This window comes from Geotrypetes seraphini, chromosome 6 (genome assembly GCF_902459505.1).
Source record: "Geotrypetes seraphini chromosome 6, aGeoSer1.1, whole genome shotgun sequence".
NCBI classification, from domain to species: Eukaryota; Metazoa; Chordata; class Amphibia; order Gymnophiona; family Dermophiidae; genus Geotrypetes; species Geotrypetes seraphini.
This window is the reverse complement of record NC_047089.1, coordinates 236,556,447-236,578,193: the sequence shown is the minus strand read 5'-3', so window position 1 is coordinate 236,578,193 and position 21,747 is coordinate 236,556,447. Positions and strand designations below refer to the sequence as shown.

At 47.6% G+C, this 21,747-nt stretch overlaps 1 protein-coding gene across 8 annotated transcripts in view; it reads right to left on the bottom strand.

Moving 5' to 3' along the window:
• SLC35A5 (solute carrier family 35 member A5) overlaps positions 1-21,747 on the bottom strand; it is a 50,456-nt gene that overhangs the window by 17,539 nt on the left and 11,170 nt on the right. For 6 of the 8 annotated variants that reach the window (XM_033948437.1, XM_033948438.1, XM_033948436.1 and 3 more), the window contains 3 exons: positions 17,508-17,606; positions 8,079-8,212; positions 491-558 (listed from right to left, as the gene is read on the bottom strand). In XM_033948437.1, the coding sequence (XP_033804328.1) occupies positions 491-558; positions 8,079-8,212; positions 17,508-17,606 (301 nt within the window). The remainder of the gene's footprint in view (positions 1-490; positions 559-8,078; positions 8,213-17,507; positions 17,607-21,747) is intronic. The other 2 variants (XM_033948442.1, XM_033948441.1) reach the window with 1 other exon arrangement.

Genomic DNA, 21,747 nt, shown 5'->3' with positions numbered 1-21,747 from the left:
ATACAGAATCAAATAATTTTCCTTTAACAAAAGCCCTAGCCTGTTTCTTTGGGCCTTTCACTATGTATACCTTACACACAGTTAAAAGGTAATTCAATCTTTAAGTCAAAGTGAAGGGAAGAGATAACACGAGACCTGCTTCTTGCAAGGGAGGCATTCAAATTAAAAGATGGCATGGGGCCAAATTTTTCCCCATCCCCGCGAGAACTCATTTTCACATCCTGTCCCTGCCCCGTTCCTTCAAGCTCTGCCCTCATCTGCACAAGCCTCCAACGTAAGTGTTCACAAGCCTTAAAATCATAAGTGTTCGAGGCTTGTGCGGTTAAGGCAGCACTTACAGGAATGGGACAGGGACAGCGACAAAACTTGTGGGGACGGGATGGGAGGAAAAATTTGTCCCAGTGTTATTCTCTAATTCAAATCTATGGACCCATATGGATGATTTACAACTGCACACTAAAATATTCTACTTGATTAATGAGCCGCTTACTTTAGAACGACCCTGAACAGAAGTGCTGTTGTTATGATGACAAAATTTGACAGCAACACAGCCATAGCCTACAAAAGAAAAAGACAAAGTGACGATTTAATTAAAATATCTAAGTTTTCAGTACAGAATCTACTGGTGGCATTCAGTGATATGGACCCAGTATAGTGGCCACTTTGTATCTCTTGGTGCCTTGTTCAAGTATCTACAGTAGATATCAATTATAATGAAGTTTCAGGGATAATAAAGATCCGCTAACCCAATGGGCACTGCTGTCAAAAAGAAAAAAAATATAGTCAAGGACAGTGGAAGGCTAGGCAATATGGGAGCAGATACCATTTTTTAATTCTTAAAATATACCTCTAGCAGTAAAAGTAGAGAAGATTGCCCATTTGAAGTGGCAGAAGGTACTCGGGCACTCATTGTTTAGTAGGCAGTCAGATAAAAGGTCCCAGACCTCTGTGCAGTACAGTAACTTTGGATCAGTGCCTAACCATGAGAGACCAGGTGGACTCCTTGATCAGAAAGGGATTTTTCACTCTCTGGAAACTCAGATCCATTAAAGCTTATTTCGATACAGCGGCATTCAGAACCCTAGTCCAATCCCTCGTACTGAGTCTACTTGACTACTGTAACATCGCCTATTTAGCAATTTCCCAAAAGAACACGCAGCGTTTACAATTGATGCAAAATGCAGCGGTCAAACTGATCTTTGGGCTGAGGAAGTTTGACCACGTGACACCCTACTACCAGCAGCTGCATTGGCTGCCAATGGAGGCGCGCGTAAAGTTTAAATTTGCCTGCTTCTGCTTCAAAGCACTACACGGACTTGCCCCTAAATATATAACTGACCTTTTCGACTTCTCAGCCAACAGACACAAGAGAAGCTCACATTCCAACTTCGTTTCCCCCCCCCAGTAAGAGGTTGTAAACTGAAGAAACACCATGAACATCTTCTCTAGTACCAAGCAGCATCATGGGGTAAAGACCTAGAACAATTGCTTTCGCCCACTACTTATGAGGAATTTAGGAAACGTCTAAAAACACACCTGTTCCTAAAGAATCTAGACAACTGATCGTCTCTTCTCTCTCCCCTCTATAGCGATTAACTTGTTCTATTGATCACTCTGTCCTCAAAAATGGATTTACTGTCCTATTAACCCTCTTTCTTCCTCCCCTCTTAAAGTCAATCAATTTGTACCTTTGCTTAATCTTTGTAAACCGCATAGAACTTCATGGTATTGCGGTATATAAGGAGAAATTAGGTTCTTACCTGCTAATTTACTTTCTTTTAGCTTCTCCAGACCAGTAGAGGTTAACTTTACGATTGGGTATATATCTAATCATGACCAGCAGGTGGAGACTGAAAACAAAACTTTGGGACAGTATATCCTAGCCCCTCCTCTCTATTTCCCTCAGTCTGCCGAATAGCCAAGCAGAACCAAGAACTGGAAACAACAGAGAGAAAAAACAATACTCCGAAAGGAGTAACAAATAACATACCCAAAAAATGCTGTTGGAAAATGCAGAGGAGAAATTCCCGAAGGAAGAAGGTCCCCACAGCTCGCCAGCTAAGCCAGCCGAGCCACAGCCGCTGTTCTTCAATTCTCCCCGGCCCTAGAAAAATACTAGAACCCGCAGCAAAAACCAAAAACTGCCCGCGCAACAGCCCCAACAACAACAACAACAGACAGGGTGGGGACCTCTACTGGTCTGGAGAAGCTAAAAGAAAGTAAATTAGCAGGTAAGAACCTAATTTCTCCTTCTTTAGCACTCTCCAGACCAGTAGAGGTTAACTTTACGATTGGGACGTACCAAAGCAGTCCCTCTCACGGGCGGGACCCCCGAAGGGCCGATACCAGAACACGCTCACCGAACACCGCGTCCCGACGCGCCTGAACATCTACCCGATAATGCCGAACAAATGAATGCAAGGAGGACCAAACCGCAGCCTTACAAATATCCACCGGAGGCACGAGCGACGACTCAGCCCAAGAAGCCGCCTGACCCCTAGTGGAATGAGCCTTGAGAAACTCCGGAACCGGCTTCTGACTCAGAAGATAAGCGGAAGCGATCGTCTCCTTGATCCAGCGCGCAATAGTAGCCTTAGAAGCGCCAGCCCCCCGACGAGGACCCGCCAGAAGCACAAAGAGATGATCGGAGCTCCGAAAATCCCGGGTCCGCTGCACATAAGCATGGAGGACCCGACCGACATCCAACTTGCGCAGCTGTCGTTGCTCAGAAGAACCCTCCCGACTACCCAAGACCGGGAGGACCACCGATTGATTGACATGAAAAGGAGAAACTACCTTCGGCAGAAAGGAAGGAACAGGCCGCAAAACAACCCGCTCCTTTGAAAACTCCAGGAAGGGAGCCCTACAAGAGAAAGCCTGTAGCTCCGACACCCGTCTAGCGGAAGTAATGGCCACCAAAAAGACCGACTTCAGCGTAAGGTCCTTCAACGAACAGCCATCCAACGGCTCGAAAGGAGGGCGCACTAGAACAGAGAGAACCAGATTGAGATCCCAAGAGGGAATCGAGGGCCTTATGGGAGGCCTGAGCAACTTGGCCGCCCTAAGAAAGCGAATCACATCAGGAATGGCTGACAAACGCTGACCTGTCACCAGCCCCCGAAAAGCCGACAGGGCCGCCAGATGAACCCGAAGAGAAGACCAGGCCAGGCCCCTATCCAGGCCATCCTGCAAAAACTCTAGAATGTTAGGCAGAGAAGCGCGAAAGGAGACCACTCCCCGCGCTCGGCACCATTCCTCAAAAAGACGCCAAACCCGTACATAAGCCCGAGAGGTAGAAAGCCTCCGGGACCCCAAAAGTGTAGAGATCACCTTGTCGGAATATCCCTTCTTACTCAGGCGGCCCCTTTCAAGAGCCAAGCCGTAAGACAAAAGGGAGACGGGTCGAACATGGGAATGGGACCCTGCATCAGAAGGTCGTCCGAGAGAGGCAGAGGAAGAGGATCCGCCACCAGATGCCTCACCAGATCCGCATACCACGGACGACGAGGCCAATCCGGAGCCACCAAGACCACCAGCCCCGGATGGCGAACAATGCGAAGCAGTACTCTGCCTACTAATGGCCAAGGAGGGAACACATACAACAGCCCCTCCGTTGGCCACGGTTGGACCAGAGCATCCAGACCCTCGGCCAGACCGTCCCTGCGACGACTGAAGAAGCGGGGTACTTTGGCGTTGCCACTTGTAGCCATCAGATCCATCAGGGGCTGCCCCCAAGCACGCACTAGCAACTGAAACGCCTCGGCGCCGAGACACCACTCTCCCGGATCCAAGAAGTGACGACTGAGGAAGTCCGCCTGAACGTTTTCTACCCCGGCAATGTGAGAGGCCGAGAGGTCCAGAAGATGCGACTCCGCCCAAACCATGAGCCGAGCCGCCTCCTGCGCCACCAGAGTGCTCTTGGTGCCCCCCTGACGATTGACATAAGCCACCGCCGTGGCATTGTCCGACAGGACTCTGACCGACTTGCCCAACAAAAGGGAGTGGAAAGCCAACAGCGCCAGCCGGACCGCCCTGGTCTCCAACACGTTGATCGACCAGGAGGCCTCCTCCGTGGACCAGGTTCCCTGAGCAGAGTGACCCAGACACTGGGCCCCCCAACCCAGGAGACTCGCATCCGTAAGGAGCACCGTCCACTGCGGAAGATCCAGACCCACCCCCTGAACTAGGTGAGGGGTCCGGAGCCACCAACGCAGACTGCAGCGCGCCAAGCCTCGCAGGGGAACCGGAACATCCATCCCGTGCCTCTGGGGAGACCACCTCCGGAGCAGAGCATACTGAAGAGGACGCATGTGGGCCCGCGCCCACCTCACCACGTCCAGGGACGCCGCCATCGACCCCAGGACCTGGAGGAAATCTCGCGCCCGAGGACACCGGGACGCCAAAAGCAGGCGAATCTGAGACTGCAATTTGCTCACCCGGGCCTCTGGGAGGAAGACCTTCCCCAAGGAGGTGTCGAACAGCACCCCGAGGTACTCCAGACGCTGAGCCGGAACCAACCGACTCTTGGAAAGGTTGACCACCCAGCCCAGCGACCGGAGAAACTCCACCACCCGAGCCGTAACCCGGTAGCTTTCCTGCAACGACTTGGCCCGAATTAACCAGTCGTCCAGGTAGGGGTGTACCAGAATGCCCTCCGACCGCAAGGCTGCCGCGACGACCACCATCACCTTGGTGAACGTCCGGGGAGCCGTGGCCAGCCCAAAGGGAAGCGCACAGAACTGATAGTGCCGACCCAAGATCGCAAAGCGCAGGAAACGCTGATGAGAGGTCCGAATAGGAACATGCAAGTAGGCCTCCGTCAGATCGAGAGAAGTGAGAAACTCCCCCGGCTGAACCGCCAGAATGACCGACCGCAGCGTTTCCATACGGAAAGAGGGAACCTTGAGAGCCCTGTTGACCCCTTTCAAATCGAGGATGGGCCGAAAAGTCCCCTCCTTCTTGGGCACCACAAAGTAAATGGAGTACCTGCCCGTGCCCCACTCCGGGGGGGGCACCGGAACTACTGCCCTGAGATCTAGCAAGCGCTGAAGGGTCTGGCGAAAAGCCTGCTTCTTCCCCGGAGTCTGACACGGAGAAGCAAGGAAAAAATCCGGCAGAGAGCGGGCGAACTCCAGGGCATAACCGTCCCGCACCACCTCCAGGACCCACTGATCGGACGTGATCTCGGCCCATTTGGGAAAAAAGTCGCGCAGCCGGGCCCCCACCGGAACCAAGGGGGGCGCCGGCAAGGCGTCATTGTGCAGGACGGGAAGCGGGGGAACCGGCGGAGGGGTTCCCTGCCCCCCGACGGGCCCCCCGAAAGGGCTGCATGCGCTGGAAGAACCGACCCCGGGAAAACCCCGGAGACTGGAAAGAAGCAGCCCCACGCCCAGGGCGATACTTGCGAAATTCCCGCAAACGCCCCCGGGCCGCACCCCCCCGAGACGCCGGGCGGGCACGGTCCTCCGGCAAACGGGGAACTTTCGAGTCCGACAGAGTCTGAATTAACTTATCCAAGTCCTCTCCAAATAAAAACGACCCCCGAAAGGGAAATTTAGTAAGCTTAGCTTTGGACGCAGCATCCGCCGCCCAAGCGCGCAGCCACAACACACGCCTTGCGGCCACGCCAAAAGCCATGGACTTAGCCGAGATCCGCACCAAGTCATACAGAGCATCCGAGAGGAATGAGGCAGCCATCTCAATCTTTGCTACCTCCTGATCCACCAGAGACCAGTCGTCAGACTCTCGATCCAAGACCCGCTCCGCCCACCGAAACACGGCGCGAGCGACCAGTCCCCCACAAATAGCCGCCTGGACCCCAAAGGCAGAGACTTGAAAATTTTGCTTAAGGATGGTCTCCAATTTGCGCTCCTCAGAGTCCCGCAAGGCAGAACCGCCCTCAACAGGCACGGTATGCCGCTTGGAAATAGCCGAGACCACCGCATCCACGACTGGCGAAGCTAACGTAGCCCGATCCCCTTCAGGAATGGGATACAGGCGAGCCATGCTGCGCGCCAGCCGAAACGGCGTCTCCGGCGTTTTCCACTGCTCAAGAATAATATCCCGAATATCCTGATGCATAGGAAAAGAGCGGGAAACGGAACGGATCCCACGTAACAGAGGGTCCCCCACACGCGGAGTCTCCGGCGGCGCGTCCTCAAAACGCAAAGCCGAAGAAACCTGTTGAATAAGGTCAGGCAGCTCATCTCTCTGAAAAAGGCGCACCACGGACGCCTCGTCACTGGAGAACGGGAAACCCGACAACCCGCCGCCAGCTTCCGTCCCCTCCAGAGGGTCCTGGAATTCCTCAGAAGGGTCCAGGTCCTCCTCCATACCGACACGTTCCTCCGACCACAAATCCTCGTCCCACGACACCCGCGGACGCTTGGACAAGAGAGGCGGCGGAGGGGACGTCACGTCAGACGAGAGAGGCAAAGCCGCAGGGAGCGCGGAGGAAACCCCACCCCCCGAGACCCCCTGGGCGCAACCGGGACCCCCAGCCGCCTGAAAATAGGCTTTGCATAATGAAAAGAAAAAATCAGGGGAAAAACCCCCCGAGGGTCCCAAGGGACTCCCTGCCACAGCAGGGGACCCAGCAGAAACCTGCCCCTGCTTAGACAAAACAGGGGGAAGGTCACCTGAGGTGGAAGACAAAATGGAGGGGCCAGACAGAGAAGATGGCGTCTTTCCCGCCAAAACAGCTCCCTCCACAGCCTGAAGCGGCTGAGAGACCTGAATAGTCTCAGCCGCTAAAACAGGCAAGCCGGCATCAGCTGTCAAAATATCAGCTGAGAGGGAATCCTCTAAAACCCGACCGTCGGCGGCTCGGGGAATCCCTCCGTGGGCGGACGGAGAAGACCGGGCTTCTCCACCGTTCCCTGCCGACTCGCGAGGCACCATCGGCGGGGAGCTCTGGGCGCCTGCAGCCGCTGCCGACGGAGCTCCTCCACCGCACCGGCCTGAACACCGCTTGCACAGGCCGGCCGCGAGTGCCTCGCGTCTGGAGCACAATGAGCACTTTTTCCCTTTAGAAGTGCTCATTGCTCCATACGCGACCTAGCTGTAAAAAAGTGCCGGTTAGTTGAAAAAATACAGTAAAATACAGTTTTCTTAAAGGGATACAACCCTCCAGACCAGCACTACCTCAGGATTTTTTTTTTTTTTTTTTTACAGAACAGACTCCACAGGCTCTCGAAGCAATATGCCTTGCTTGATTTAGGGGGCAAGGCTTACTGCTGAGGCTCCTCTAAAAAAATATGGGGAGGTGGAGGAAGTGGGGGGAGGGACCCCGCTCGTGACCCGCCGGGTTTGACACCCCCGAGGTCGGACGAACCCCCAAACAGAGTCCGTCCAAGCTCCGTCCGGCTAAAAACAGGGACAATAAACCTCTAAACAAATTCCAACAGCCCTACCAAGGGAGATGGGTACAGATCACTCAACACCTGCTGGAGACTGAAAGAAGACTGAGGGAAATAGAGAGGAGGGGCTAGGATATACTGTCCCAAAGTTTTGTTTTCAGTCTCCACCTGCTGGTCATGATTAGATATATACCCAATCGTAAAGTTAACCTCTACTGGTCTGGAGAGTGCTAAAGAAGCTGTTATTATTATTATTATTACAGTAAGTGGAATTTACCAACAATTATATCATCTTTTTCTGTCTTACCCCTTCTTCTACGAAACCGCGCTAGCGGTTTTTAGCGCAGAGAACCACACTGCTTCCGACGCTCATTGGAACTCAACGAGTGTCGGGAAAAGCGCGGGCCATTCAGCGCGGCTCTCTGCGCTAAAAAACATTAGCGCAGTTTCGTAGAAGAGGGGATTAATAGTGCTACAATTTAAAATGCAATTTATCCATCTTAAGATCAAAATTCTACATAGTAACAAAAAATAATACATTAAAAAGAAATAACACTGGAACGCTGAACAGAAACTTCTCCGAAACAGTAAGCCGTAGTTTTAGCAAAAACTCTCCAAATAAAATGGATTTACGTGACTCCTCACACCGAATCTTGAGACCTGAAATATGCTGGGGGAATTCTGATGCAAAATGACATAGTCCAACAAAATCTCACTTACAGGCTGAAGATAAGACAACACATAGAAGACGATCAGGTTATCCAGAAAGTAGAGGAAAGCAGGGATTGACCATTTCAAGTACTTCAAAACGTCCTGCCTGGAGTAGCATCCGCAGCTGCTCAAGGAACGTCCTTCTGCAGAGTCAAGAGGAAGATGAAATCAGTGTCGAGGCTGGATGGTAAAATCATAAGTATCTACGCTGAAATCCATGTAGTGCAATGGGCCCCAAGAAAGGGCAAGGTCCATTGCAGCCGTTCCCAGATCTTCTGTGATGGCATCCTTGCGCTTTCAAGGCCCTTTCCAAAACTGTTACTCAGTGCCCCCTAATTTGAATGTATATTGCTGGTAAATTAAGCAAAGGGCTTTGGAAATAGAAAACTAGCAAAACAACAATTGTGGAACAGAAGATCGGATGTACCAGTTTGTAGTTTAATAAGCATCCAAAAAACCCTTTAAAGCAAGGGTGTCCAACCTTTTGGCTTCCCTGGGCCACATTGGCTGAAAAAATGTTTCTGGGGCCGCACAAACGCTGCAGCAAGACAGAGGAGGGAGCCGGCAAGACAGTAAACACCCGGGGGCAGCAGAGGAAAACACTGCATCGCCTTTGACCGGGGCCGCACAAAATACTTCACAGGGCCGCATGCAGTCCTCGGGCCACAGGTTGGACACCCCTGCTTTAAAGCAATCCACAAAGGATGTATACCAGTGTATTGCAAACTGTGTGCCACCTGAGATTTCAGGTGTGCCGCAAGACGCTGGGGAGGAGGAGAGGCGCTGGCTGACTACCTACAGGACGTGCTTCTCATGGTGAGAGGCACATCCTGTAGGCAATCAGCCAGCGCCAGTACCTCTCCTTTTCTCTGTGCATCTTTCCTGCTGGCACCCCATACTGGCGGCTCAGGGTCCATCTGGAGGGCCTTCGTGCACAAGCGGACATTGATGTAATGACATCACTGTACTGACGTCTGTGCACTTCTGGATGCCTCAAGCCGCAGCCACTAGTGTTCCGTGGCTGGACAAAGTTTGCGGGACACTGATATATACAGTCACAAGTGGCCCAAGGAACGAAAACCTAATAATGCATAAAATACAAATGACCCAACACTTGAGTCTCAAGAAAAAAGTTGAAAGAAAATCTGTGAACTGGATATGTGACATGAGATGTAATGAAAACAGATTCATAACTGGTATTTCTTCTACCATACCAGCAACGGTTCATAGTCAAATGTGCGCAAGACAACAGCGTATGGACAAATGGGCGCAAAGACAAATGAGCAGCAAGGCAACTGAGAACCAAGACAACTGAGCGCAAGACATTTGAGCGCAAGACAATTCCGCGCAAATCATTTTCAGTAACAAGCACGAGCGGGATAACTGAGCGCAAGACATCTGAGCGAGAGACATCTGAGCGCCGGCAAGTGAGCGCAAGACATCTGAGCGCAAGACATCTGAGCGCCGGCAAGTGAGCTGGAGACATCTGAGTGTGAGACATCTGAGCGCGAGACATCTGAGAGCCGGCAAGTGAGCGCGAGACAACTGAGCGAGAGACATCTGAGCGCCGGCAAGTGAGCGCGGGACATCTGAGCTAGAGACATCTAGCGCAAGACATCTGAGCAAGAGACATCTGAACGTCGGCAAGTGAGCTTATAGTTGTTATGATGATTAAATAATTAAATTATTATAGTGATAGAAAATGCATTTGCACACCACAGTATCAGTGCACGTTTGACCCAGGTGCTTCTGTCCCGTTACCAGACATTTATTGAAAGCAGTGCATGCACCTAGATCTCATATTCATTGGGGACTTTGAGACCTGTTATAGTGTAAGGTAAATGGGCATAGTGGGTGTTTTCAATGGGTTCATAGTCAAATGGATGGAAGACATATTGTGCTTTCCATATTTTGTTCTGATGCCCCAGGAAAACACTGAAGATGTCTGTCGTCTCTTGCTTGTCATCAGCTTCAATAGTAGATTATATGAAGTTATTATATACATATGAAATACAAATCCCTATACCTCTGTACTTAGCTTGAATATTATACTTGCTTCACAATACTCAGGTTTCAGCAAATTCATATCCCCTCAGCACATCATTGCAAGACTAGAATTTATAACGTTAGCACATAGATATGACAAACAGGACCCAATATGTCTGTACTTACCTTTCAAATCATACCTCCAATAATAGAATTATGGCTTGACCATCATCATGGATTAACAACATCATTAAACCTAAGCACAGACAGAAGGAAGGCAGAGAGGCCCCAAAAAAGGGCCCACTACAATGGCAGACAATCACCCTCACTACACACCCAAGGCAAAAAGTTTACACCAATAAGCCCCACCGTCAGACTAATGATCCTATCCTACTGTTCTGATTTAGCAAAACAAAGAAATGAAGCTATGCATATACCTGTAAATGTGAATATCCTCTTATGAACGATATCTGCAACAGACAATGGTACCCAATGCCTTTATAAAACTATAAACCATAAGCACACTCAAATTAAAAATATTCAGGTCTTGCTGGCATAAGAGTTTTTACCTCATGCAAACATGTTTCTTTACATCTTTATTCCTTTTCAATTCTATAACTGCATTCAATTATACATACAATTAATATCAGACATCACATGATACATAATATTAATATCATAAATCACCCTTCTCGCGCTTTTACTATGCGGTACAACTGGGCGCAAGACGGGTGCAAGAATGACGAAACTTTGATCCGCGCATGCGCGCTAAGCGTTCCATGATAACAAAACTTTAATTTGAACACTCAGTTTTCTTATTATACCCTCGGTTTTCTTGCAATTGTGTAGCGCGCATCTTATATAGCTTTCAAAAGTAGCGACATAAAAATATACGCTCCGCATGCATTTGAACCGAAAATATAAACATACCTGTAAATGAAGAAATCTGAAATGTGGAAGTACATTTGCTCTCACCAGAGGCGAGTAAAATCCGTGCAAGACAAATATTCGTTACAGATCAAGTTCTAGCAAAACCAGAGCTTTACCTATAACGGACACAGTCAGGCAGCGAAAGGAGGGTGGGCTGTTCGGAGCACATATATAAAGAGGAAACGTAACCATAGTAACGAAAATGCATTCACGTGACTAATATTCAAAACGCAAAAGAGGCAAGGGAACCATACTGATAACGTGGTGACGTGATCACGTGTTAACATGCTCATGCCCTTCGTTCGCCACGCACCATTTTGAGGCGCGCTGAATTGTCATTGCGCTGAGTTATCCTTGCGCTCAATTGTCTTGCGCTGAGTTCTTGTTACGCTCAATTGTCTCACGCTGAGTTATCCTTGCGCTCAATTGTCTTATGCGCTATTGTCTTTGCACGGTATTGTCTTTGCGCTGATTTGTCTTCGCGCATTTGACCTGTCACCTACCAGCAACAGAGGAAACTGGAAATTAGTGAAGGCTAAATTGAATTTAAGAGACAACACATATTTAGGGCTCCTTTTACTAAGCTGCAATAGAATTTTAGTGCGCGCTAAACCCGTGCTACACGGCTAGAACTAACGCCAGTTCAATGCTGGCGTTAGCGTCTAGCGCGTGCGGTAATTTAGCACACCTAAAACTGCTAGTGCAGCTTTGTAAAAGGAGCCCTTAGGCTTTAGAAAACGCTTTCAACACAGCAGCTATAAAAATGACTCTGAATAATGTGTGAACACAGAACCCAAGGCCATAGTCGGTCAGAACTACATACACTCATATTTTTCTTATTATTTCTGCATCACTTTAACTATTTTAAAGCGCAACTTGCGATTCCCATTTCCTCTGATTTCAAGCTTTTCTGTATCAAAAGGAGAGAAAAATTAAACATGGAGAGGAACATTTTCAAAGTGGTTTCCAAGAGAAAAATATATATATATATTTTACTCTCAAACTGGCTGTCTGAAGCATCCACTTTCAATATGGCAAAAGTACACACCGTGTTCCAGAACAGACATATTTTGGGGATGCACAAGTAGATATTCCCAGGGATGGATTTTAGATTATGGGAGGAAAAATAATACTCGTGCAGATTGCATCTTCAACTCCACAGATGCACTTTTCCAGCATAGTTCTACTTGCATCTGTGCATACTTTGAAAACCAATGCAAATAATAAGAGTAAAAAGTACGAGGGGCCGCTGAAAAGTTCTCAACCTAACCAAGGTGGAGCCATGAAACTTACAAGTTATTCCACACTTTTCTTGACACTTTTCGTTTTAATGAGGCGAATGCATCTAGTAAATGGGCACAAGTGTAGGGAAAGCAAGCCACTGTGACATCACCAATGAGGTTGGCTCTTAGGCATTGGTGGAATGAGGCATTATGACATCACAATACCAGGGGCTGCTGAAAAGTTCTCAGCCCATCCAAGAAGAGAATAATGTGGAGACATGAAACTTTAAAGTTATTCCCATTTTTCTTGACACTTTTAATTTCATATCATTCAAACAAAAAGTGTCAAGTAAAGTATGGTATAACTTGTGAGTTTCATAGCTTCAGATCATTTTCTTCTTAGTTGGGCTGAGAACTTTTCACCAGCCCCTCGTAAAGCAAGGGTTGAATTTGACCCTGTAACACATTAGGACAGATGGATCCATTTGCTTCTGTTCCCTGTGGTTGTAATACACTGTAAATATATATATATATATATATATATATATATATATATATATTTTTTTTTTTTTTTTTTTTTTTTTAAGAAAATCTGGCATATGCAATTTTAACAGTTTCTTTAATAAAGAATAAATCTAAAGCAAGCTCAATCATCTTAAAATATAACTTATTCTGCTGATGTGAGTGAAGCTTATTTGTCAGAGGAGGTAGGAGCGCCACAACTGACTTGCTTCCCTGCCCTGAGGACACTAAGGTACTGAAAGTTCGCCGTCAAAAGGTTCAGCTTCGCTGGTAAAAACATTTGGTCTGGATATTGCTAAAATATTTGAGTTTTGCTCTATAAGGTGGGAGCTTGGTCTTCTCTGCATTTATTTATTTGTGTGTCATTACCAGGTTGACGTCCAGACACGTCTTGCACACAAATTTATAATCTTAAAACTGCATTTGCACCTGTAGAGAACTACACCTTAAAAGGGTTGTGATAGCACAGTGATGTGACACCTAGAGAATGACAGGGTGACAAAATTCATCACTGTTCCCGTCCCCACGGATAAACACGGGAAATCATCTCCATGCAATTCTTTAAGGAGAGAGGGAAGAATCAGAGTATGAATGATAACCACCATTGACCCTCTAGCCTTGTGTTAAAGAATGCTGGTGTAGAAGGACTGAGGTTGAGATAGACACTAAGGCCCTGATTCTGCAAAGTGCGTCCCAATTTTAGGCAAATCGGCCAATCGGGAAACACGTTTTTAAAAAAAATGCTTCCCAGGCAAGCCGCCTATATTGTAAATGGAAGCAAGAGTGCAGTTCAAGTTTGCCTGTTTCTGTTTCAAATCCATTCTTGGTTTGGCCCCCATATACTTGGTTCCCCATTTTATCTTAGATTGCTCACCCAGACCCACACGCAGAATTCATCTGTTTAACCATCCAACACTAAAGGCCTGCCGTTACAAAAGATTCCTGAACAGAACACTCGCCTTCCAAGCAGGTCAACTAAATGATTGGCTGGGCAATATCATCTCGCGCTCCTCATCCTACCTAAATTTCAGAAAATTATTAAAAACAAACCTGTTTAACCAATTTGTATCCTAAGACCTCTTATGCCCGATTTCTTTTTTCCCTAGATCTCTTATGCCTTCCTCTATATCCAGCTCACCTATACATATTGTACCTATATATTGTACCTGTATCCTGCTTACCTATATAAATTGTATCTATATTCGCTGATTGTCCAGCCCTCGAACCGCCTCGAACTACTACGGCTTTGGCGGTATATAAGATTATTATTATTATTATTATTGAAGGCGCCTCCGGGAGCCTAGGGAGGCCCGCAAGACCGTCTAAGCTTGCCTAAGGGCCTTAGGTGAACCTAGGCGGCCCTACGCGTCTCCCTAGTAGAGGGAGAGACGCTTACAATGTAGGCCAGCAAAATGCTGGCCTACACTGTAAGTAGACGCGGCCGCTATACTTATCGCGGCAAGGGATCTCCCTGCCGCGATAAGTATAGCGGCTGTAGCCGCCTGTCCTCCCCTCCCCGATCACCGGCAGGAGGGTGCCCAACCCCTCCTGCCGGAAGGCTGCCCACCCGACACCCCTGACCGCTGGCAGGAGGGTGTCCAACCCTTCCTGCCGGAGGACACTCCCCTCCAGACCCCCCCGCGCTAACACCCCTCGATGACCCCCCTAACCTCCCCCCCAACTAACCTCTAATTGTTGGTCGGCCGGCCGGGTCTTGCAGCCATCCAGCCAGCAGGCCCGCCTCGTCGAAATGAGGCAGGCTCGCCCCTTCCCAGCCCATCCCTGCTAAGATGGGGATGGGCGGACCCAATAAGCCTACCTGATTGGTCCTGGCTCCTAGAGCCTGGGCCAATCAGGCCTTAGGCTTAGCGGGGATGGGCCGGGAAGGGGTGGGCCCACTTCATTTCGACGAGGCAGGTCTGCCAACTGGACAGCAGCAAAACCCGTTCGGCCAACAATTAGAGGTTAGTTGGGGGGAGGTTAGGGGGGTCATCGGGGGGGGGGGGCGTTAGCATGGCGGGGTCCGGTTGGGGGGCATCCTCTGGTAGGAGGGGTTGGGCACCCTCCTGCCGGTGATTGGGGTTGTTGGGTGGGCGGTGTTCCAGCAGGAGGGGTTGGGTTCCCTCCTGCCAGCAATCGGGGGTGGGTGGGGGACAGGCGGCTGCGGCCACTATACCTATCGCAGCAGGGAGATCCCTTTCCGCGATAAGTGTAGCGGCCGCGTCTACTCTAACCCGATTCTGTAACCGGCGTCTCTAACATGGACGCCCCTCCCGGGCGTCCTATACAGAATCCAGAATGACACCTGAAGGTTAGAACAGACAGTTTCTGTATTTTTCTCCTGAGGGCGTTCTGTTTGCACTTTCCCTGTTGCAGTGACTTTGTTCACAACTCTGCTCTGTTCCTATGCTGTACCAGTTATGTTGTTTCAAGACTAGCGTTTATTGTTTGTATTGACTGCTTTCTCAATAAAAATTATTTGCAAAAAAAAGAAGAACATAAGTGTTCAAATCTAAAGAGAGCAAACTAGTACAATATATTCCAACTAGTATTTTAGCCCGTTACATTAACGGGTGCTAGAATATATGTCTGTCTGTCTTTATTTCCGTCTTTCTCTCTCTGTGCTGCTGTCTTTCTTTCTGTCTGTCTCTGTCCCTGGCCCCCTTTGTCTGTCTGTCTTTCTTTCTGTGTCTCTCCCTGTCCCTGTGTCTTTCTTCTTTTCTTTCTGTCTCCCTTCCTCCCGCTGGTGGTAGAATATATGTCTGTGTTTCTTTCTGTTTCTCTCCATACTCTCACTCATCTTGTCATCTCTCTTTTGACCTCATACAAATGGCTCACCACTTTCAGAATACCTCTCTCCACTGGTCAGGCTATATCTCCCTGTCCCTTTCTCTTCATCCCCTAGCATCTTCTTATCCCAGCTCTCTGCCCTCCTATGGATTATTCTTTCCTCCATTTTCTGTTGTTCTTCTTCCTTGCCCCCTTGATGCTGAACAATAAGATGGAGGGAAAAAAGAGATGCTGCATCTCTCTCCCCTTTCCACCCCCAGACCTAACATTTCTCCCTCCCTTCCATCCCTAGGTCCAACTTCCCTCCCCCAGGTCCACCATCTCTCCCCAATAGTCCTCCCTTCAAGTATCTCTTTCCCCAGATCCAGCTTCTCTCCCTTCATACCATTACCTACCATCTCTCTCTCTCCTCTGTTCCTGGCCTCATAAGCTGTCCCCCATGCCCAGTCTAGCACTTCTTTTAATACTGTCCCCCTTTGTACTTTTATAAAAATAAAAAAAAAGTTAGTCCAGGGAATTTCCTCGGCCCAGCATGTTCTCCCTCTTCTCTCCATTCCATTCCGATATTGCCTTCACCTTCTGTCTCGCTGAAAAATCCGCTGGCCTCAGCTGTGATTCAGGAACGTTGGCCGTGGCTCCCCTTCCTGCTTTCAATCTGCCGCGGTTCTCCCCCCTCCCCCCGGCGGAATGTTTCTGAAATGCAGCATTCCCTCTCCCTCCATTAACCGCGAGAGGAGCCTGCATGGACCTAACAGCCCGAGCCCCCAGCAGTGTAACTTCCCGGCGGCTCCTCTCACAATCGCCGCCTTCTCCGATGCAGGAGCGGCTCGTGAGAGGAGCCGCTGCAGTGTCTGTGAAGTTGAAAAAAACTTCGGCCCGTCTCTGTGCTCGGCAGCGGCCTGCAGCCGTCGACAGCCGCAGCGGCCGACATCCGCCTTGCCGTATTTTTTTTTGTTGTTGAAAGACGCGGCGGTGGCTCCTCTCATGATCCCCAACTGCGTCGGAAGTTCGAAGCAGGCGGGGAATCGTGAGAGTAGCCACCGCTGCGTCTTTCAAAGAACCGTAAGCCGCGCATGCACACTTCCTATGGGTTGCTACAGCTCACGGAAAACGGACGCACGCATAGGAAGTGCGCATGCGCGGCCAAGCCTTTTATTATATTAGATTACTCAGACCTCATACACCCTGGACACTATTCTCATTGCTTTCATGCCCATTACTGGAGTGGTGTATTCAGCACTGTGTGATTAAAATTAATGCGCAAGAAAGGTGTGTACAACAAGAAGTGCTCACATATTGGCTTCCAAATTAGGCACCAAAAATTACGCAACAGACAACACTCATAGAGCATATGTTTGAGGCTACCCTCAATATTACTACAGGACCAACATTTATTGGAACATGCATGCTGAATTTTTGCTAGACGCTGAGGAGTCCAAAAAGCTCTATGTAGTGTGAAATAAGAAGTTTGTGCCATTGATGAGGAATGGCGAGTCTTGCTTGTAACACTCCATATGTTCTCCCAGCATACATCAGGAATCAATCTATTCTAGACACTCATGCCATACTTCTTTTATATTACTGTCCATGTGGGATTTAAAGCTACGTAATAGTCTGTACCACTGGGAAGCTTCTTTGCTTTGGAAGGTAAATTTTTCACAGTATGATAAGAATAATGGTCGGTCATTCTGTATTGTTGCTTTATCTTTATGGCTGATGATATATTACACACTGGTTGACTGCTTTATTTTGGAATGCTACTACCTGTGTATGTTAATTTGACCTTAAGTTGGACCAACTTTCCTGTCACTGATACCTCTATCTTTACTTTGATGTTTGTTATGCATGTTTTACAAATTCCAAAAAACATATTGAACAGGAAAAAAAAAATAACAAAGCTATGAATCTGCAAGGCACAGCACAGGTAGAGGATGAAGAGAAAACAGTGAAAAGCATGAGCACAGGAAAAGGCTTTGAGAGAACTTACCCCGTACTGCCACCCAGAAAGCCATTACCATACAAATGACCAACTTTACTGCCTCTGCGCACACATTCACCGTGGCAGGAAGATAATCATATTCGTGATCTGTGAAGTGGAGTTGAAACCATTACAGAAACAGGTACGCCTGAACAAAGTTCCTCTCACACACAAAGCACATGTTATCTGCTTCTGGGTCCATTTTAGGCAAGAGAGCCATGAGGCAGATAAAAGTATGAAAAAGGCATTAGTGTGCATTTCATAAATGACCCCAGAAATGAGAAAAAGAGTACAGATAGGATCCCACAGGATCCCAAGAGTACAGATAAGATCTGCCAGGATCCTATCTGCCAGAAAGATACCCATTCAAACTGCCATAAAAGATACTCTGATATCAACACAATTCCAACTATGCAACACAATTTATATAAACTTACACATTTGCTTCCAACTTTTTTAAAAGGGACCGGGGGGGGGGGGGGGGGAGGTCCGGTGGTAGGAGGGAGTGGGTATCCCTCCTGTCATTTTCGCTGCCATGGAGGGGGGGTTGTGCTGCCACTTAGTGGGTGGGTTGTTGGGGAGGGCTATCAGTGCGGGGGAGGGATTTTTTTCTTTTTTTTAGCAGCTGACATCCTAAATTTGATGCCATTTGTGGTTTGTTTTTATCTTTTAGCATTCAGATTTCATTAATCGTTTCTTTTTATCATTTGGGACTCCTGATGCAGGCACCATAGCCGAAACACAGGCCATGTCGAGGCCATGACTTGAATCTATCATTTGCCATATGTTAATGTGACGGTTTCAGTTTATTTGCCTATATAATTTATTTACTATTAATGAAGAGGGGTTTGAAAACCAGGCACGCTCTGCTCTTTTCTTTAGATTTGCTTCCCTAGTTCTCAAATCCCACTGCCGCTTCTTGTAATCATAGGTAAGTCACTTAGGGCTCCTTTTACAAAGGCGCGCTAGCGGGGTTAACGCGCATGACTTTTCACCACACACTAACCCCCGCGCTGGCCAAAAACTACCGGCTAGCGTGGCCGGCGGTTTAATGCGCGCTATTATGTGCCTTACATCACTAGCGTGGCTTGATGAAAGGAGCCCTTAATTCTTCATTGCCTCAAGTACAAGTACATGGAAATATCCACTATACTTGAATGTAACTTGTGAACTGCTACTAGAAAGGGGCAAGCTCAATCTAAATGGGCTCCTATGCTTTTCCGGAGACCTCTTCGCCATCTGATAAATGATCATTCTCTTCTATGTATCCAGCGACAAGTATTTGTTGCTGGATACATGGAAGTATATTTTACATGTAATGCATCTGCCCGCACCCCTTCTCCGTACCTTTTTAACTTGCTGTGCATGTCGGCTTCGGAAGTGACGTCGGAGAAAACGCCGAAGCCGATGCAGGCAGCAAGTTTGTCACTGTTCATGCTGAAGTTAAAAAGATACGGGGAAGTGGCGTGGGCATACAGCAGGGAGGAGGAGTGGAAAGGGGGGGGGGTGGAGAGGAGGAGGGGGTGCCGGTTCTCCGAGGAAGAGGCTCCCGCAGCAGATCGCACCCCTCGCACCCCCTCTTACTACACCACTGGTTACAAAGCATCCTAAAGGCAGTACACATCTCCCTCCGGATTCACGGGGGATAGAGGCAGAGCCGGACCGCGAATAACGAAAAACCGCGAATATCCGGCTCTGACCCACTCCCGCCTCCCTCCCGGCCTTACCTGGTGGTCTAGCGGGCTTTCGGGGCAGGAGCGATCTTCCTACACTCCTGCCCCGTGCATATCGCCATTAGGAAATGGCTGCTGTGAGTTCCCTTAGTCTCTCGAGACTACGACCGGAACTCCCTACAGCTATTTCCTAAAGGCAATCTGCACGGGGCAGGAGCATAGGAAGATCGCTCCTGCCCCGAAAGCCCGCTAGACCACCAGGTAAGGCCAGGATGCTGGGGGGGAAGACTTAACGATGGTTTTTTTTTTCTTTTTTCCCCCTCCCCAAAAAATCACGAATATGTGAAATCGCAATTACCGAAACCGCAAATGGGGAGGAGGAAGTGTACTTAAACTTCAGAAGTAAACATGAACTGAAAACATTTGAAATTAACATAAAAGAATTCAGGTACAGTCTCTCTCTCCCATGATCAAATACACAATCTTCTCATCATTTCTGGCTGCTCCTACCCACTTTTACTGAGCAGTGATGGCATAGGCAGAAGCTCATTCAAAACACTTCAATCAAACATATGGAAAGCAAAGAAATTCGACCACGTTAGCCCACTTCTTGAGAAATCTCACTGGCTCCCGGTAGCACATCGAATAACCTATAAGATCTGTCTTTTAACTTTTAAATCAACTTTACATAAAATCCTGAATTTTATTGAGCGCGTCTTAATACCGTATACTTTCGTTCGATCACTTAGATCTAATAACCAACACTTGTTGGTCATCCCTTCTCTGAAATTTATTAATACCCGGAGGCAATATATTTTCTCTGTCGTTGCTCCACATTTGTGGAATTCCCTCCCAATATATATATAAGGGAAGAGCGTCTTATAGACAAATTCAAAAGTTGAAATGCTTTCTTTTTACAGATGTTTTTAACTGCTAATTTTTTTGTTTGTTTGTTTGGGTTTTTTTTAGAACTCCATCACAGATTTTGAGTGCTGTCTTTCCCCTCCTATCGTTTTTTTCCTTACTCGTCTCTTTTACTGTCAAAATATTGTATTTCTTTCCTCATTTTCCCCTAGGGTCTGTTTTGTTTGTTGGTTGGCCTACGCTAATGAGGTTGTCTCCCTGTAATGAGAAATGTACTACGTTTTTAAACTTGTTCATCGCTTTGTATTATGATTACGCGATCCATCAAATTTTATTAAAACTTGAAACTTGATTATTGAAACAATGCATACCTATATTGTTTCTTCACTGACCTGAGACATTGCACATTGTTTTGACATATAAAGGGTTTTTATAATATTGTTTTAAGTCAATTATGTTTTGTGCACCATATGAATAATTAAAATTTAAGAATGTATGCTCTCTGTCCAAGGGTAGCTTGGTTTTACAATGTCTATTTTTAAATTAATTATGTTATTTTATCGGCCCCCTGGACCATGGAATAAGTCTGCAGATCTGCTTTTAGAGACTATACTAAATGCTTCATTGAAATTCCCCAGATTACTACTAGTAGGTGACCTCAATCTTCATCTTGAAGTTGAGAAGAATAATCGTGTGAGTGGTTTTAAATCCTTTTTATATGCTTTAAATTTTCACTGGCTACCACTCATATCCTTGGCCATGCTTTAGACATTATTTGTTACACAGATGCTGAATATCTAAGATCTTAAATTTCAGAGATTGAATGGCTTAAGCAGCCATGGACGGGTCATTTTTTGGGAAGCTTTACAGCCTCTTTTACAAAGCCATGCTAGCCGCTGTGCTAACGGCCTCGAAGCCCATAGAGATTTAAAGGGCTTCGGGGCTGTTGCTGCGCGGCAGCCGCTAGTGCGGATTTGTAAAAGAGGCCGTTAGAATTCCTATCGTTATGTCTAAGATAAGAAACAATTACAATACGAAAGAAGATCAAAATTTACCCGATTCTCCTTATGAATTTAAAGTAGATAAATCCCTAGATATTTGGATTAAAAAATCTGAATCAATTTTTGAGTCACTAGCTCCTATTAAAACAAAGGAGGTTTTCCCTAAACAAAAAGCTCCCTGGTATACTCAGTACCACCGTCTAGAGAATGACACGGTGACAAAATTCATCACCGTTCCCGTCCCGAACCATCTTCATGTCATTCTTTAAGGAGAGAGGGAAGAATCAGAGTATGAATGGCCACAACCACTGACCCTCAAGCTTTGCTTTGAAGAATGCTGGTGTAGAAGGACCGAGGTTGAAACAGACACTACAGAATGACAGTCTCTGGTATCCAGAGCAGATATTGTGATGTCATAATGCCTCATTCCACCAGTGCCTAAGAGCCAATCACATCAGTGATGTCACAATGGCTTCATTATCCTTGGCTCACATAAGAATCAGGGTATGAAAGGCCACAACCACTGATCCGCAAGCTTTGCTTTGAAGAATGCTGGTGTAGAAGGACTGAGGTTGAAATAGACACTAGAAAATGCCATGGGATTATTTCCCGCGGTTATCCGCAGGGACGGGAACGGTGATGAATTTTGTCACTGTGTCATTCTCTACCACCGTCAACTTAAACAGACTTGTAGAAAATTAGAAAGAAAAT